The following is a 19,324-nucleotide window of genomic DNA, read 5'->3' on the forward strand; positions in this document are numbered from 1 at the left end:
CGCGAAACGGGTCCGCCTTGCAACGGCGGATTTCCGGCGAGCGCACCCGAAAGACTTTCACGGTTATATAAAACGCCGTAAGGAAGAGAGCGATGCCGAAAGGGAACCACAGGTGAAAGTGCGACGATAGAAAGTGAACCACGACCGGGAAAATCTGCCTGCCCCAGATTGCGAGTACGACAAGGACTGCATCCGATTCCTCCATTGTTTCAACGGCCGTCAGGATGCACAATCGGAAAAAGGAGTGTACAGAATTATGAATCGAATCAAATGGGCGGAGACACAAAGATATGCCTAGCAAATAAACCTCTCGCCTTCTTGATGTTGATATCTCAGAGGATGTTGCAAAAATAAAATATAAAGGAACAACAGGAAGCTTAATGTTTACTAACAATATCAACACTAACATATATATATGTGTGTGTGTGTGTGTGTGTGTGTGTATGGACAAAATTCATCATAAGAATCATTGAAACATCAACGGTACATCCTAGGCGGTGAGAAAGTGGACGAAATGAGCTAACGGTACCATCGATGAGTCAGTTTCTTACCTCCTGACTCACTAAGCATCGTAAAGGGGAAACCAGGAAGTAGAGGATAAAAGTAACAAAAATAAGTACTTCGAGTTCGGGTAATCTCGTGTTAATGAATTATTAACGAAGTATTTCGTGACTCGATTAATCGGAGTAAAAAATACGCCAGGTACCATTTATGAACCAAATTTATTAATAACTTGTGCTAAGCGTGTTTTTCTAAGTTTGTGTTTGCTATAGAATAGCCTTTGTACATTACTATTAGAATCGATATTCATCTGGAGTGAGATAAAAAATTGATCCGTCCCGGAGGACCATATATTTTTGTTAAACGTGTAAGCGTAATGCAGTAGTGCAAATTTGAGGTTTACCCATTTTTATTAGATCCATCAAATTTCATAGTAACTTGATGTTCGATGTAATATTATTGTTCGTTGAAGATTTTCGACCAAATCTCGCTGTCTTGCGAAAGAATTTATTAAGAATAGTTTTTGGTCAAATCCTCTTTTTCGTTTTTGGCGAGGTTATCTTTTCACTACGAAAAAAATTATATACTTCCTCGTAATTAAATTTTAATAAAGGTCTGTGGTGGTACAAAACTTTATATTAATAATCCCAAGTTTGATGATAGAAGAAATAATTTAAATGACCCGGAAGAAACAACCAACTTTTGGCTGAGTAACGAACAGTATTAGGGACGTTAACCAACGCACCTGAACTATTGCAAAGAAATTTTTTATGCTCAAGAGGGAGCAGGGTTGCCTTGCAATAAATACATTTATAGTAAGATGTTGGTGGTAACTGTTAACAGTTAATCTGTTATAACATGGACATATTCAACGATGATCCCATTTGCAGAATCCAAAGAGGAGGAAGAACAGCCCCCATATCACTTTCGAATGCGAAGAAACGGCTGTATATATATATATATATATATATATATATATATATATATATATATATATATATATATATATATATATATATATATATATATATATATATATATATATATATATATATATATATATATATATATATATATATATATATATATATATATATATATATATATATATATATATATATATATATATATATATATATATATATATATATATATATATATATATATATATATATATATATATATATATATATATATATATATATATATATATATATATATATATATATATATATATATATATATATATATATATATATATATATATATATATATATATATATATATATATATATATATATATATATANTATATATATATAAAGGATTGTGTCGATTGCACAGAACTTCCTTCGACAAATTTGAATATATTTCAAGGCAGACTGCTCCTTCTTGAGCATAGAAAATCTCCGTAATAATTCAGTTGCGCCTAATGCATTTATTGCACTTGGGTGGATGATGATAGATACCAGGAAGCTGGGTTTGGGCTCCCCAGGCACTACAGCCTTCTGTCTTATTGTACCTTCATAGTTCCCTAGTTCATTTTAGCATGTCTGACTAACAATATTTAGTCCTCCAGGCTGGATATTCGCTCAATCATCAAAAAATAATATACACTGTAAGTAATTTTGGACTTCATCCAAGTGTCGACTGTTACGAATTGGCTGCACGGTGTTTTTACGGAGATTTAACACCACCGACGAAGTATCTAGTGAAATATTAATGTTCTTGTAAGGAGCACAAAAATTTTCCCCACGATCACCGCCGTCCGGTCCGAAGCCTTCCTCGTCTCATGACGGCCGACGAAGGGAGGAGAAAAATAGTTAACAAGTAGGGCGCGCACGCTGTGAAAAATCAACCAAGGCCAATCGTACACGATCCGAATCTGCCAATTTAAAGACAACAAACTAGAGCGGGTATGTGCACTATGAGCAGTATAAAATCATTAGTTATATTTCATGGATGCGGTTCATAATTTCAGAAATCCCTGAAAATACAGTGCATGAAACAATATTATGATAAAATTATCATTTCAGTTTGAACACAACGCTTACTCGTTCAACAGTAAATATTTGGCCTTCCGGGCCGGATTATTATTATTATTTACTATTAGCGCGAGAAATATATCATTTCTGATAGTAATATACAAAGAGAGAGAGTGAGCAGAGAAAGAGTGAGAGGGAAAGACATAAATAGAGAAAAATAAAGTATGTGATGGAGAGGAGTGGACAAGAACATAAGAATAGAGGAGAGAAGTTAAAATAAAGAGTGCGAAGATCATGTGTAAGTCAATAGAGGCAAGAAATACACAGACACAAGAAAATAAGGAATATAATATAACAAGAAATACTTCATTAAGCATACACTATATCAGAAATTATTTATAGCACAGAAAGGAAAAAAGATACGAATAACTAACCTGCTGGATGAATAGAGAATTGCCAATTTTGTAGAATTTATTTTCTTTAGCACTTGTATTTTTTATTATAAATTGCATTAAAATTTATTAGAAATTATTATGTATGAAGGAAAATATAATTAATGGATTTTGAAAAATTACAAAATAAAAGGGTTAATTCTATAATTTTGTTTACTGGACACAATATTTTTTTTAAACAATTAATACTGAGTGTGTCTTTAGCTATATGAACTATGTGCACCTGTTAAGCATACTGTTAATAAGGTTGTCACTGATTTCATAAGGAATTTCATTCCATAGATGTTACAACGCTGCACGCAGTTGTTGCAGGTCAACTGGGTGCGAATGGTGATCGAAGAGCCTCCTCTGCAACGCATCTCACATGTGCTCAATGGGATTGAGGTCTGGAGACAATAGGGGAAGAGGCAGATGGGAAATTCCCAGGTTTTCTAAATATTGATGAACAAACAACTCCGCCTCCTTGAGGTCTGGCATTGTCATCCAGAAATGGAAAATCCCTGCCAATGAGATCCCCGGTTTTTGGGGACGTATTCCTCGATAATTTCTTGAATTTAACGAAATGCGGTGTGGTTGCCTTCAACACTGTGGAATCCACTTCGTCCTCCAATGTATACCCAGACCATTACACCATTGTATTAATTAAAATTAATAGAATAATATAAATTTCAAATATCCCTTTACAATTTTCACCAGTTTATACAATATTAATTAAGGTTTTCAGTTGAGATAAAAAAAGTCAATGGCACGAGCGGGATTCGAACCCACGATCTTCGGCTTGATACGCCGCTGCTCTACCACTTGAGCTATCGTGACCTCGATCCACTCGGACACCAACTTCCCATCTCAACCGCACCTTTTGAATTTTCCCTCCTTTATAGGGAAAATAGTTTATACAATATAGATAGAGAGGAAATAGTTAGAGATAAAGAGTGATTGACTCGCAAAAAATTGTCAAAATTGACTACTCTTGCACTCTCCGACTTTAAGAGACGTTTTATGGGAGAGAGCGAGGGAGAGAGAAAAAGAAAGAAAGAAACTAAGAGTGAGATTTTAATGATTTTTAATGCGGCAGAATTGAGATAGAAACGAAAATAGATACTTAATGTAGACCGAGAATAAATAAGCAGATAGACTGATAGAAATATAGATGAGGGTGAGAGAAGGAAAGGGATGGAGGGTGGGGGAGAGAGAGAGAGAGAGAGAGAGAGAGAGAGAGAGAGAGATTAATGTTTTTATAGTCGAAGAATTGAGATTGAAACGCAAATTGACACGTAATGTAGATAGAGAATAAATAGGCAGATACTTAGTTGGAGGGAAAAAGAGAGGAGAGAGAGAGAGAGAGAGACTGCTAAAGTTGTTGAAAAACTATAAGTAATTATTTTTTTAGCAATTAAATAAATAAATAGAGGCAGACGTCCTAATTTTAAAATAGCTTAACCCACTAAAGAGACAAAGGCTCGGAATAACTCGGATGATGTTCCAGCGAGTCGTGCCAACTCATATAAGGAAGAGAACGGAGGATAATTTGGCCTAATGATAATCCAAGAATTTTGGCGTTGATCTCTGCTTGACCACAAGCGATTTATCACTTAAGAAAATGCACAATTAGCGCAAAATGAGGAAGGGCCGTGATCTTTTGGCCGGTCATTTTTCAAAAAGTCGGAGGTTCGGGTTCAGAACGCCCAGATAGAAGAAAAATGGGTGAAAATATGTTTGAATCGGCAGGAGATGTTGCGCCTTTTATGTTCTTTCAATGTGTACATCACCGTTATGATTTTTTGAATTTTTTTATATAATATTTTGTTGCTTTTTGCAGGAATTATGACACTGACAAGAGCCCCCTGTGACCTGGACACGATGAGTCTTTTCCAAGACCTCAAATTAAAGAGGCGAAAGGTCGACTCAAGATGTTCCAGCGATGGTAAGAAATCTATTTACAATTCTATATTTAATCCAATGAATTTCCAGGTCTATTAATAATGTAAAAGAATTTCCGGTATGACTACCGGGATTAACATTTATGTCAATCTAATCCGTCGTGGATCTATTTGCAGAAAACTTGAGGGACTTATACACCAACTGAAAAATTATTGTGATAATTTAAGTGTTTTGCTGGCTTAAATATGTACGCACTTCTGTGTTTACAATATTCACATTTTATATTTACAATATCAGTCCGTCTATTTTCTCTGATTTGTACCAAATTTTTCATTTTTCTTCCCAATCAAGACACCATATCTGATCTCACAACAATTCAACCCTATCAATAAATAAATTTGGTTTCACAATAACCAAGAATGTTTTTAGACAGAAACATCGATTCAAAAACACACCTTGACCAAGTAGGAGTTGTAAAAGTATGAACCGGTTTATCCTTGTTTGACGCTTCCATGTGGTATTCAATGTGCAACTAACGTACAATTAAAAAATTTCCATTGTGCTAAACATCTGAAACATTATTTTAAAAAGCGTCCCACGTGTTCTCAATTGCCCCGGAGAGCGTGGGGAGAAAGGAAGGTGTGAGATCATCAAGTCTTGTAATTTCTGAATAATTCCACACCTTTAAGGTCATTGTTGTAAGGAAGCGGAATTCCGGTTCTAGGATGTTGACTGCAGGATAAAAACATTTATGAGAAAAATATCAAAAACATTTTCAAAATTGCCTTATAAATTTGAGACCGATTTTGCCCGTCAAAACTAAGGGAAATCCGCCCTGGGGAGTACCTACTTTCGAAACGGCACACTTTCCCCCAGAGGCCTTGACATTGGACAGTCTAGGGCCAAAAATTGCGGTGGAGGGTGGCATAACGGTACCGGTGACAAAAGAAAGGCACCCTAAACCACCCGGGCGACGGTCAAATTTAGGAAGAAAGCAATCAGTACGGCCGACGATCTGACCATGGACGAAACTCACTTTGGACAATTAGCCACTTGGAATAACAACGGTAAATCCTCGTTTTCTAATAGACTATCTAATCCATTAATTGTATATCATTATTGTTCATTAATAATTATTACAATTTTCTTTTATGCACTCTATTAATACAAAATAGGTCTAAAGTTGGTGTATGTTGGTCACCGAGTCTGCTCAATTATATATTTTTAAAAAATCATTAATCAGTCTACTTGGATTATCATTTTTTCGTCATGTTTTGATTTCTCAATTTAAATCGCGTAAACTCATTGATAGATCAAAAATACTCTTACATGATCCGCCTATTCTCGCTGTTCTTCAGTTTTATACCAACTAACATTTAATCAATTTCAAACTGCTTTACCATATTATAACCTATTTTATCTACTAAAAACATAATTTTAGTCTAGGTTATCACACTTTTCAAAAGATCATAGTACATACTATAACCTTTTTTTTAAATGAAATTTTGAGTAATTTCACTTCAACTCATATTCCAAATATTTCCGTCTTGTAATCCGGACAAGGTTGAGGTCATTTCTTGAAAAATTAGGATTAAACTACAGTTTTACCTGAAAGGGATAAACCGAAAAACCCGGGCATTCAGAAATTCCAGCGAGACTACGCGGACCAGTCAGAAAAAACCCAGGCCTACGTGAAAACTGCTCGACTCGATCTACATAACGAAAACTTTTTAACCCGCCCCTTTTTTCTGCTCCAAAAAATATGTGAAAGGTCACGAGGTATATCCTAATGATGCTCCAATTAAGAACATTTCAGAAACTTTTAGATCAACCTTAAACCTGTCGTTAATAAAGTTATAATCACTTAAACTCACGACTTTTTTTTGTTTACTATTTCCAAGCCCAGATTTTAATGATTCAAATCAGTGAGGGAAATAAGAATGAGAAAGAGAAGGATGTTGGAAGAAGTCAAACTCTCAAAACTTCCAGACCAGCTTCAAACTTTTATTTAAAACGTCCAGCGAGACAATGCGGACCGCTTTACTTCAAGGAGAAATATTGGAAAAAACCTACAGCACCTTAATGTTCACGACTTCAACTATACAAAGATCCAAGTTCAAATAATTAAAACATACTTGCAGGAAAGAGAGAGAGAGAGAGAGAGAGAGAGTGAGAAGGAAGACATTAGGTGATAATCATCTAATGAGAGGTAACAATGCAGACCAGTAAAGACGTACCAAACGGAAGTCCAAGTTTAAATTTTAATTAAACCAGTTGATCAAAATACAAATACTTTGAGAGAGATAGAGAGAGAGAAGAACATTGGGAGGTAACGATCTGCTGAGAGATGAGCTTAAACTGATAAGAGCGTAACAATGCTGACAAGCAAAAAGACAACAGAAGTCTAACCCAGATTTTGTACATCATATATGAAGAAGTATTTGATTTTTTAATTTAATTTTTTTATAAAAATAACTGGAATGATGCGGAATTGACTAGCGAAACTATGCGGGCCAGTATGGAACTCTCAAATTCAAATTTTAAAAATGTCAAATCATAAAACCCCACGGTTCAACAGGACCTACAGGGACAATAAAACAGGCAGTTCTCACTGAAGAAGATGCATATGAGTTTGAGGAACAAAACCCGCGAGCCTGGACGGATCCAGTAATTGACATACTGCAAGTTCAACATGAATTCACCTACTCCCTTAACATAAAGCATTACTTATTTAACGGAATTGCGGTTTACAAACTGACAAGAGAAACAATTTAAGATTAAAAATATCGTAAATATATAGAAAAAAACTTTTACCTCAAAAGATGCACTTTTGCTTATATTGTCTTTAGAAGCCCTTCAAATTCAGCAGCTTTTAAAATTTGTAGAAAGTTTTCGTAAATATTACCCCTCTTTCTGAACGAACGAAGGAAGGCCATGGGGTGTTGAATTTTTCAGCACGAGTGTGAAATGAAAAGGAGAAAAATGAGACCCTGTTAAAAAGAAGGGTCGCGTGACCAAAATTTAAATTGTTTCTAACCTGGGGACACAGTAAAAATAAATCCAATCTATTGCACAGAGAGAGAGGTTTTCCCAGAAGGAAAACCTTTGGTCCGCTCGTCTTCATTGTTAATTACTAGAACATAAATCGAACCGTCTTCCAGGTCGTTCAAGTTTTTCAGATTACTTAACAACATAAGCAGGCAGAAATATAAATAACGGCGATAATGTACAGACCAGGGAACATAGTTAAATATAAAAACCCATTTTATTTCAAAGTGGACAAAATTCAGCGAACCCAAACGGACCGGATAGAGTCGTTTCTGAAACGAGTTAGACTTGATCAGTACTGTAAGAAAAAATATCGAAGAAGGTTACCCTTCAAAGACCATCGTTCAAATTTAGCAGGTCATTCTGTCCACTGATGTGGACCACAAGTAATATAAGAATTTAAGGACCTCGTATCTCCATGGTTATCATAGAAAATTAAATAATAGTGATAGAACACGACCAAGAGAACATCAGTACAAATATAATAAATACCAAGTTGAATACAAAAGCCCATATTGATCCAAGAGGGATAAAAATCAGCGAAGATAAGCGAACTCTTAAGTCAGAATAGAATCGTTTGGGCAACACGTCAGACTTGATCAGTACTCATGAAAAATTTCATTTTACACGTGTCAAAAGATCGTAAAGTTTTTGATTAGTCGTTGAACCCTTGCGTTCATTTCTCGGTCAATTTTAAGACACTTTTAATTTATATCCTATATGTTTAAGCTGCTTTCAATCAAAATCATATGCATGGAAAATAAATAGAACGCAATAGGTTCAAATTTTCGACTTACCAAACAGGAGTATAAATTTACAGACATCAAAGATTCAAGGCTCAAATTTGGGAGATGGTTGTGCTCAACCAGGCCTGCAAGTCCCATAAGGAGTTAATCTCACAATTTCTTCTTTGTGCCCTTAATAACTCCTCGATAATTTCAGAAAGATAAATAATAGCGATGATATACTCACCCAGAGGACGTGGTACCCAAAAATTACAAGCATATAGACATTGACTTTAGAGACGATGTTAATTCGAAATAGCCAAAAATTAGCGAAGAAAAGCGGGCCCTAAGGTCAAGATAGAATCGTTTCTGTAGTCAGATTTGATCAGTACTCTAAGAAAAAATTCATTTTTTTAACTTATTTTATCTACTAAAAACATCATAGTCTATTTTAGTCTAGGTTATCACAATTTTGAAAACATCATAGTATATTCCTATTTTATTACAACCTTTTTTAAATGAAATGTTAAGTAATTTCACTTCAACTCATATTGCAAATATTTCGATCTTGTAATCCTAGACTGGGTTGCGGTCATTTCTTGAAAAATTAGGATTAAACTACAATTTGTTGATAATTTCACTCCGACAAATCATGAGGCTGTAAGAAACTGAAAAAAACCTCCTAAACCGTTTCTCCTTAGTGTCCTTATTAACCCCATGGGTGATCATAGCAACATAAATAATAGCGATAATATACCGACCCGAAGAACATCAGTAGAAAAAATTAAAAGCTTAAAAATGTTGATATTAAAGACCCATGTTGATTGAAGAAAGGCAAAAATCGGCGAGGATAAGCGGACTCCGAATTGGGAATAGAATCGTTTTGGAAACTTTGATAAATACCGTAAAATAAATCATTTTACACCTATCAAAAGACAGTAAAGTTATTTCGTACGTCTGTAAGTCGACAAACCTTCGCGTGCATTTCTCGGTCCGCTCAAGCTCGTCAATTTTACCCCATTTTTTTCTATACATTTACGATATTTTTAATCAGAATCATCTACACGGAGTATATTGAGCACAATCAGTAAAAATGTTTGTCCTGCCAAACAAAAGTACAAATTAAACAATTTTCAAAGGATCTTGTTCAAATTTGTCACATCGTTCAGCAAATGCTGAGGCCCGCAAGTTAATTACGGATCTCCTACTGCTGTTTCTTCTTAATTAACTTTTTGATAATTACGGAAACATTAATAATATCAATTATATTCGGACCCATTGAATATTAGAAGTTTAAAAATAAAAGAGGGGCGTCGGTGGCCGCAACGGTTTAGGCGTTGACACAGCGCTCATCACTGTAAGGGAAAGGTCCGGGTTCGAATCCAGCGGCCCTGCATTCGAACTCGACATTCTTACAAACGGGCTTTTTTCAAAAACACCAGCACCCCGAGGGTTGATATAACCTCTGCTGTTGCGAACCCTCGTAAAAAAAAGACTTGTTAATTATTCAAAGTGGCCAAAAATCTCTGGTAAGCATAGAATTATCGTTTGGAAAACGAGTCAGACAAGATCAATACTGTAAGAACAAATATTATTGACATTTTATACGTATCGGAAGACAGCAAAGTTATTTGGTTCGTCTTGAAGTCGACGAACCCTTGCGTGCATTTCTTGGTCCGCTCAAACTCAGATTTAAACCACCTGTTTAATTCTATTTCCCATATCTTTATGCTATTTTTAAATAATAATCTTCTCGTAGCGTATTGATCAAGAAGGTAGGTTAAAAACTTTTTAGTTCACCCCCTTGGAATGTTCAAAAATGCAAGAACAGAATCGTTTGAATCGAATGAATGCTAATTTTTACGTATTTGAAACCGTGCCAAAGGCTAGTGCAGATACGATATTTGTCTGTGCTGGTCGGTCGGTTTGACCTTAAAAAATATAATATTAGCAAATAGGAAGGGATAAACTGACCTTCGTCTAGCCTTTGCCGTAGTCTATTCCTCATGCCTTGCCCCCTGCACTTACGGCAAACCCAATTAATATTATTTCCCCTTTGTTAATCAGTAGGTTTTATATTTTTTATGAATAGTTTCAAACGAGAGAGATAATTATTATTTGATTTTTTTATCTATCCTTGCAATTTTGTTCTGTCAGACATATTTTGATATTCTGTCATTTTTAATGAAAGTTTGTGTGCGTTTTTATTTAATCAGATATATTGTTATAGTTCTTCTTAAGGCTTTTGAGACGATGACCCTGCAGGCTTGTCGTTTTTGATCAACCAGTTCAGGCCATTCATACATTTCGTCATCTTCAGTGAACGATTGATGTTTTTTTATTTGATCAGGTCCATTTTTATATTTATTCTAAGGCTTTTGATGTTATGAACATGCAATTTTATTGTTTCTGATCTCCCCAGTCACTTCACTGCTGTTTCAGCCTCTATCTTTGCTATTTTGTTTTTGCAGATATATTTTGACATTTTGCCATTGTCATTGGAGGTTTTGTGTGATTTTTTAATTTAATTGGAACCTTTTTTAATAGAGTATATTTGATCGTGGGGGTTTTGAGATGATGAACCTCCAGTTACGTCATTTTCTATCAACCTGGTAAACCTATCCTCGCTGTTTTGTTCTGTCAGACATACGCCACTTTGACATTTCGCCATCTTCAGTGGAGGTTTTCTGTACTTTTTTTAATAGGGTTCACTTTTATAGTGTGAATTTCTTCTTGGGCGTCTTGAAATAACGAAATTCTATTTTTAAGTTTCCGATCATCCAGATAAGCCTATCCTTGTTGTTTGTTCTGTCAGATGAATTTTAATATTTTTCATCTACAATAGAGGTTTTGTACGATTTCTTTGTTTATGTGGTCCGGTTTTATGTTCTGATAATTTTTTTTCAGGTCTGTGAGGAAACTTCAATTTTTTTTTTTACATGATGTATGTTTCTCATGCGTGACCGATAAACACAGTGGAGACCGAAAGATCATCTTTATAATATATACAGTAAAATATTTTTTATTTATTTTTTTCAATAATCTTAATTTGCCTTTATGATAACAATTACATACAAATAATAGTCATAATATGCCATAAAAAACCTGGTATGATGTGCTTGTTGATTCTTATGAGATGACAAGTCAGTACTTAGGTCTACGGCTTTTAATCTTTATGATTTTTGAAGATAAAAAGTATTTTAATGCCACTATTTGATTGAAATGTGTTTTGTCCTGTTCCAGGACTACCCCATTATGAGGGACATAAGTCATCCAGGATGACAAATCTATCCTTGAATCTGTATCGTTTCGCTTTTTTTTTTTTTTTTTTTTTTCAAAAAGAAAGGTCGGTTTGTCGTAAAACTACCATTGTTTACTACTAACATCAACAGATTCGTTTTATAATAGTTAATTCGTATCTGTATCTGTCGAACCTCCGGTCTACATCGTCTCGCAGTATTTGGGAATAATCTAAAACTAGTTAGCGCGTTTTCTCTTTCACATAGGATTTTATCCACTAGGCGAGAGACACCGAGCTGACGAAAAATAGCTGGTAAACTTTCCATACACGGTTTCCAGTTAATTCGCCGCAACGAGAATAGCCGGGTTAATTATGAGAGGTTAATCCCGCAGGGAAACGGCTAATCCAGGGGCTCCCGAAATGGCACTGGACGTTGAAGTTCATTATCCGGAGGCAGCCGCATGGGCTTAGCTAAAATTGGCCAGATTAAAGCCAATATGGGAAAGTTCTATGAACGATCGATAATTTCCGATCGGGGTTCTACGTTTTTGTTTTGTTTACCTCCCTTGGTTTTCTCCCAGTAGTGTATTTGGATTATAGCTGTGGATTATCGAGATCGCTTATTGTTAGTCCAGTCTGTGATAGTGACGACTGTCATTCCTACTAAAGGTTGCATGACGTACCAACAGACCTAAGACATTAAAGACACTAAAAGATTTAATTTAATCAAAATTGTTGAGCAGAAACAAAGAATTTTAAAGAAAAGTTAAAGTTAACAATGGACACCTACGAAGCGTAACAAATTTATCCAGCCATGGAGGAAAGATTCCAGTTATACAAAGGTCAAAGGGTCAAATCTCATAACGCGTTGTAAATCCCAGTCTGGAATTATTATATATTAGAAAACATACAATTCAACAATTGGAACCGAGTGGCAATCGATGGCTAGTTTTCTCGAAATCAAACTGATTCTGTCAAACCAAATCAAAATTCGGCCAAAAAAGCTGAAAAAAAAACATTCGTCTATAGTCAGATTTCAGTACAGGTTATTATAGAAAAAAACGAGCTATGAAAATACCCCCTTCTGAGTATTTTGAGGGAAAATCTTTGGAAGTAAACGTCAAAGCTGTCTTTTGTCTCGAAATTCAACTTGAAAATAATGATGCGTTCCTTTTAAAACAGAACGAACGAGTGCATGTATATGTCAAGTTTGTTTGATTATTGTTGAATAATAAATTTTCATAAAAATAAACCGTCTCCTACTTGAACCTGAAGTCTGATTTTATGAGATGACCTCTGCCCTTAATTAATCGAGATAAAATTAATTGATGTCGATTTTTTTATTGGCTATTATGGGATGTTAAAATATTTTTGAATAAAGAAAATTGCAAGCTGCCTTAAATTAAAATTTGAAGTTTTAAGAATTTTAATAGAAGATCAAAAAATCATTTTATTCTCGAAATTTCGAAAAAACTTGGGAAAAATTCAACGGTGTGTCGAATGAAATGATTTCTTCCCTACCGTTCCAAAAGAAATTTTAACTTTTTCGTAGTACCTTAAATTCTTAAGTACGGTTCATTTTTTTTCAAATTTGGTTAATTTTATGCTCGTCTTTCGTCGTTTAATATCGGCAAAAATTCACTCCAGGGAGAAAAGCGAGACCAAGGCTACTTCCGAGGACGGTGAACGGAATCGTAGACAAAATACTGCGCACTTGCACTTCAACGCACTTGTTTGTTGACCGATCCGAACAATAAACAAACACAGTGTAATTGAGAGAAAATTTTTAATTTCTCCGGTAAGCACACTTGCTTAGCAATGACAAGTTCAACGACTTTAGTCTCAGATATGCGAATTCCATGATATAAACACTTCCTTTTATTTACGATGATGTGCAAAGTTCAGTTTATTAAAAAGACAATCAACAACACTGTGTTAGCTTCGAGACTACACTAGTTTCTTGAATTCGGACCTTGCTACAATAGAATACTAAGATTAGGTCAAGAATAAATTCCAATAGGCATCCCAGGACAGAGGCGTGTGAAAACGTTCTTCAAAGGGCAATAACAGAAACAAACGGCAAAATTATGACTTGTTTGGACTAAAATGATTCTGGAGACATTTGTATAAACCCGGAGCAGAATCAATTTGCGTCGATATTGCCAGGAAAAAGAAGTACAACAATTGGCGCTGCGATTCCAACTCCTGGACGAGCAAACTCTCAGGCCTGAAGGATACGCGAAAGCCCTTAACAAAGCTTTCGGATCTAGTAACACGCATTAAGCCTAACGTGTAAACCTTGTAATTACCTTGTAATTGTAAAAATTGTAATAGTAAGGAGGCAGACAAGTACTTAACTTTTATGAGAAAGAATTGTTAATTGCAAGCAGCATGGTACATGAAATATGGGAGGTTAGATCCTGATGTTAGCCAACTAGTTCTACATTGTACTGTTCGAAGCTCTTGTTGTTTGCCTGAACCTTTTTTAAGCTAATTCATTACCAACTATAACAGCATACTCTGGGACCTAGAACTATATGACCCTCCATATTTGCTGGTTTAATCCTTGCAAAGCGGACTGAGTCCTTGTATTTGATCAATCCTCAATCCTTGTATTGATATTTTTATCTTCACAAATTATACCAACTCCAACCCTGCCTGGGCTTTTGCAACCGAGTCCATTTGTGAAAAGCTTGATTTTAATCTTAAGGTACTCTTGTTTTCCACAATAATATAGCATATTTAGCAGCCTACTAATTCTCTGCTGTCCTACGTCTTCTTTGGTTGGTTGCCTGAAGCGTTTTCTAGTAGCTATATCTGCCAGCTATGATAGCATGGCCATGAACCTAGGAATATAAGACTCTCTTTTCTGAAATAGAGAGCATAGTGCAAGTAAGGATTACATAAGATTCAATGCTAACCAGACAGTGATTTCTTGAGGTAAACTCTTAAGATCTTTACAAATGCTTGCTTTTAATCTCACGGTAGTCTTAAGGATTTTTAGCAGTCTACTAAATCTCTGTGATATTGTACTATTTTTCAGTTATGTGTGAAGTTTCTTCTAGCAGTTATATTTGCTAATTCATTGACAGCATTTCCTAGAGCCTAGGAACATATGAGAGAGAGAAAATACTTAATCTGGGACTAGAGACCCCTAAGAATAACAATAAAGTCACAAAATTTGACATATCTGGCACTTGCGTTAATGAAGGTTTGTCTTTAAAGTAAAGTGAAAAAAGTTGAACTACATCAGAGTACAAATTATAAAAAGTAGAAATAATCAGAATTTAGAGAAAAGTAGTCTAATAATAAAGAATTTTCTGTATTATGCGAACTTCGAAACTGCGAAAATCACTAACTCTAAACTTAAAAGTTGAGAAAAGGAAGGTAACAAGCTTTCTAATGTAGCAAAAGCACCTAATAATATTGTGAACTATTTTGTCTCCGTTTGGAGGAAGATGAGGTGTGGTTCAGAAGGGATTGAAAAGAGGTAAGGGAGGCAGCTTTGCGGATGGGAAAAGGAAGAGAATTCCAGAGATTTGTGTTTCGAACTAGGAAGGATCTCCCAAATGTTTATGACGATGAAGGAATAGGTCATTGGGAAACGAGTGAGTGTTAAGAGAAGAATATATAACCCTCCATATTTGTTGGAATAGAATACCAAGATAACTTATAGATAAATAAAGATTTATTAGGTCCAAGCAGCTTGGCATTTGAAATATGTCAGTTGAAACTATCTGTTTCGGTTATTGAAAGTTGAATAATTTCTTGAGATAGAAACTTATGATTGTCACAGATAACGCAATTCTGGGCAATTGGAACCGACAAGACTTGCTTTCAATTGCTAGGTACTTTGTTTGTGTACATTGCATAAAGCAACTTCTGCAGTTTCATCCGTATAACAAAAACGAATATTTATTGGAGGGATGCTAAAGGACATTCTAAGGGCATACCACGTAATGTTTACGACTAAAAGTGTGATTTAATGATTTGCAAAGTAGATAGGAGAAATTTTGATCTTAACAGATGGCACCAGGTCCAACCAAGGCCTAAGGGCGGTATTTTGACACGTGACATTAAATCCAACACCGGCTTGGCTTTCGGAACTATCCTTTTCGACTCTTGTTTGTACATATAACCAGGTCGGATTTGTTATGTTTAGGTAAGTAAATAAAGAATGGTGGCTTTGAAAAGAGCCATGGAGGAAAGGATGTGTTTGTCTCATTCTGCCAAGGTGAGGGTGTTTCCATCTGACCCTGTGTTGGCTTGTGGAAGCACCAGGGAAAAGATTGGGTGGTTTTGAAGGTGAACCAATAATGTTTTGTGAAGTATTTCATATTGAAAAAATTCTTCAATATTTAAGCGTTAAAATTGACAAGGTAAAGAATAGAAAGAGTCGTTCCTTTTAGAAGGAAATAATATCGCGATGTCAAAGAAGGTAAAAATCGTCCTATTATACGACGGAAGTGAAATTGTAAATTCACGTCAGGATGACTTACGGTGGTCATAACTCACTCTAGCTCAATGGAAAAATTGAAAAACAATCCGACTAAGCGGTAAGTCGGTCTATTCTATTAGAAAAAGAAAAAAATTATTGAGTAAAACACCGTTGTGTTTATAATTAATCAGGACCGAGGCAAATCAAACACGATACGCCGTGATATTCCGGGTTTTGAACCGAAGGATAAATGCATCGAAATCCGCCATAATCGGCGCTGTAAATGCAATCGGGACTAGCCGACCTCCAAACACTTTTAGCTCGGAACGCTTCCATACGCCTTTTTTCTTTTAACGAATTGTCCTCAATCTATTAATGTTATGAAATTTCTATTTTGTCCTTTTTATTTTCAGGAGAAAGCGCGGCGGAGACAAGCACCTCATCTCCGGATTTTGGTGGACCGGGGTCCCCATGTAAGATGGAACCGCCCTCGGTTACGCCGCCTCCCATTTCCAGGTATATAAATCAACTTTTTTCTTTTTTGTAAGAAAGAAGACAAATAGAAAAATAGGTCAGATTAGATTAGCCGTTGTAATGACGTTGAGGAATATTTTTTTAAAGCAATTGAAATCCCTACAAACTCGCGCTCGCTCTTTCTGTTATCTATAATTTAGAAATTTTTGATGTACTTGTAAATCTCTTCGTAGCTCACTCTCTCAGTCTGTCTATCTAGCTATTGCGTCTTTCTTCTTACTCTTTCTCTTATCTCTATTTCTACTTTAAACTAACTCTTCCCTTCTACTTCTCTTCCCTATTCTCGCTCTCTTCTTGCACTTTCTTTCTCTTACTCTTTCTCTCCCTCTCTTTCTCCCTCGTTCTTTCTCACGACCATCTATCTATCTCTATCCAACTACCTCTATTTTTTGTGTGTGTACCTTCTTCGATGCTTGACTGGTTTCTTCGTCAATTTCGTTATTTTTTTATGCCTGTGTTCCTAACCTCAAATTTTGTTTTACTCATGGTATACCCTCTCCATCATTACACTTTTTCTATTTCTCTCATCTGTTCCCACTCTCTTTCTTCCTCCTCTCTCTTTCTCTCTCTCTCTCTTTCTCTCTCTCTTTCTCTCTCTCTCTCTCTCTCTCTCTCTCTCTCTATCTATCTATCTATCTATCTATCTATCTATCTCTATCTATCTATCTATCTATCTATCTATCTCTATCTATCTATCTATCTATCTATCTATCTATCTATCTATCTATCTTTCTTTCTTTCTTTCTTTCTTTCTCTCATACTGCCCCTGTCTTTCTTACGATCGTTTAGATATTTTCCTCTTTCCTTCTCTCTTTCCAAATTGCACCTTTTCTGAACTTTACAACAAAACGTTAAATCGACTCGTCACTCGTAACGGGGTAAAAGAACAGTTTGAGGGGATCAGGGACAATTCGATATTCCGATCGTCGTTCGTTATTCATTCTGGCGATAATTAGGCCGGTTTCCAATGCATTTTATCAAGTATAGAATCGAAAAATTGCAGGTGTCGGACTTGGACGTTTTATTACATATTTACGACTTGTGGAAGACTGATGGTGAGAAACGATTCTAGGCGGACCCGAATTTCCTAACCGGTGTTACAAAAAGTCTTCCAGTTCCAATTTTTTAAATTATTAATATTGAAAGAGTTAATGAGCAGTAAAATGTAGTATTTACAATGTAGATTGTTCTGTGTTCATTTCTAAAATATTTGCTTCACATTATTTCAGTATGCTGCTTGTTATTTATTTTCAACTTATATCGTCAGGATTTTGAGAAGATTTTTCAACTTTTTTTCAGCAACCCCGACGAATTCAGCGAACAGTGTTGTGCGTCGTCGCCGGATTTGGGGGGCGCGTCATCACCCCGGAAAATCGAACCGCCCTCAACGCCACCACCTTCAACAAGGTAAATTGAAAAATTTTGAAATTTACCCTTTTTTCAAATCGGAGCTGTCAATTGACAACCAGATAATTTATTAAAAACCAAACAAAAATAGCAATGCCTTTAGCACACACTAATCTTCTTTTAAGGAAGGTTCGGATGCATTCCCTTTTAAAGGAAGAAGAATACATTAAACTAATCTGGAATGTTAATTTATTTCCGTTTTAAAAGTATATCTCGATAGCTTTTGATTTACTCGACAAATATCCCACTTAAGTAAAAGTACATTCGCCTTGGAAAGTGACCTCTAGGGGACTATGAATTTTTTTAAATAAAAGAGCTTCCGTACTGATTAACTCCGAAAAAGGCAAACACCGTTCGTCTCTAGTTTAATCGTGTTCACTTCTCGAAAGGACTTATCTATAAAATTCCGATAAAATATAAATCATAAAACTTTGATGGAAGCGCATTAGGACGTTAATCCCTCCGGTGAATGTCGTCGTGATTTGCCCTATCGGGGTTAAGGACGATAGTCCGAAAATAATTATCCTTTAGCAAAAGCGACACCCAGTTTAACGAAAATGTGAACTGAAAAGGAATCGGCCGTGACTCGAATTTGGTATTTGGAAGAGTTCCTTTACCTCGTTGCGAAGGTCAAGGGCCCGGGTTTTAAGGGATATTTCAAAAATGTCGTTCCTATCCATTTTCGACCAATTGTGAGGCTATTGTTAGCTTAATTGACCCTCTCTGAGACAATTACGACGACCAACTGTAAATAATATAATAACTTAATCTAATAGATTTTACACACACACAACCTTTATTCTCAGCATAGTACAAGTGAACTAAGGAACAGACACACGTAGGGAGACTTATTATTATTTACATTATATTTAGGACTTGCGAAGTAATTCCTGCTGTATAACATTTACATAATATTACCAATACACTTAACGTAAAACAGAAAAAATTTGGTCATCCGGGCCGGATCAAGTTTTTAGCAATTCACTCCATATAAAATCTCATTTCTAGTAGAATTATACAGTGAAAGTAGAGAGTGTGAGTGAGTTAGAAAGAAAGAGAGAGAGAGAGAGAGAGAGAGAGAGAGAGAGAGAGAGAGAGAGAGAGAGAGAGAGA

The 19,324-nt window shown here is 35.5% G+C and overlaps 1 protein-coding gene across 1 annotated transcript in view; it reads left to right on the plus strand.

The window, feature by feature from the left end:
• LOC106669523 overlaps nt 1-18,215 on the plus strand; it is a 39,180-nt gene extending 20,965 nt beyond the window's left edge. Inside the window, exons 2-4 of the mRNA XM_014399052.2 lie at nt 4,757-4,861; nt 16,684-16,786; nt 18,104-18,215. Of these exons, the coding sequence (XP_014254538.2) occupies nt 4,757-4,861; nt 16,684-16,786; nt 18,104-18,215 (320 nt within the window). The remainder of the gene's footprint in view (nt 1-4,756; nt 4,862-16,683; nt 16,787-18,103) is intronic.
• The last annotated feature ends 1,109 nt before the right edge of the window (nt 18,216-19,324 follow it).

Source organism: Cimex lectularius, unplaced genomic scaffold (assembly GCF_000648675.2).
Source record: "Cimex lectularius strain Harlan isolate CLEC.00 unplaced genomic scaffold, Clec_2.1 scaffold337, whole genome shotgun sequence".
Classification (NCBI taxonomy): domain Eukaryota; kingdom Metazoa; phylum Arthropoda; class Insecta; order Hemiptera; family Cimicidae; genus Cimex; species Cimex lectularius.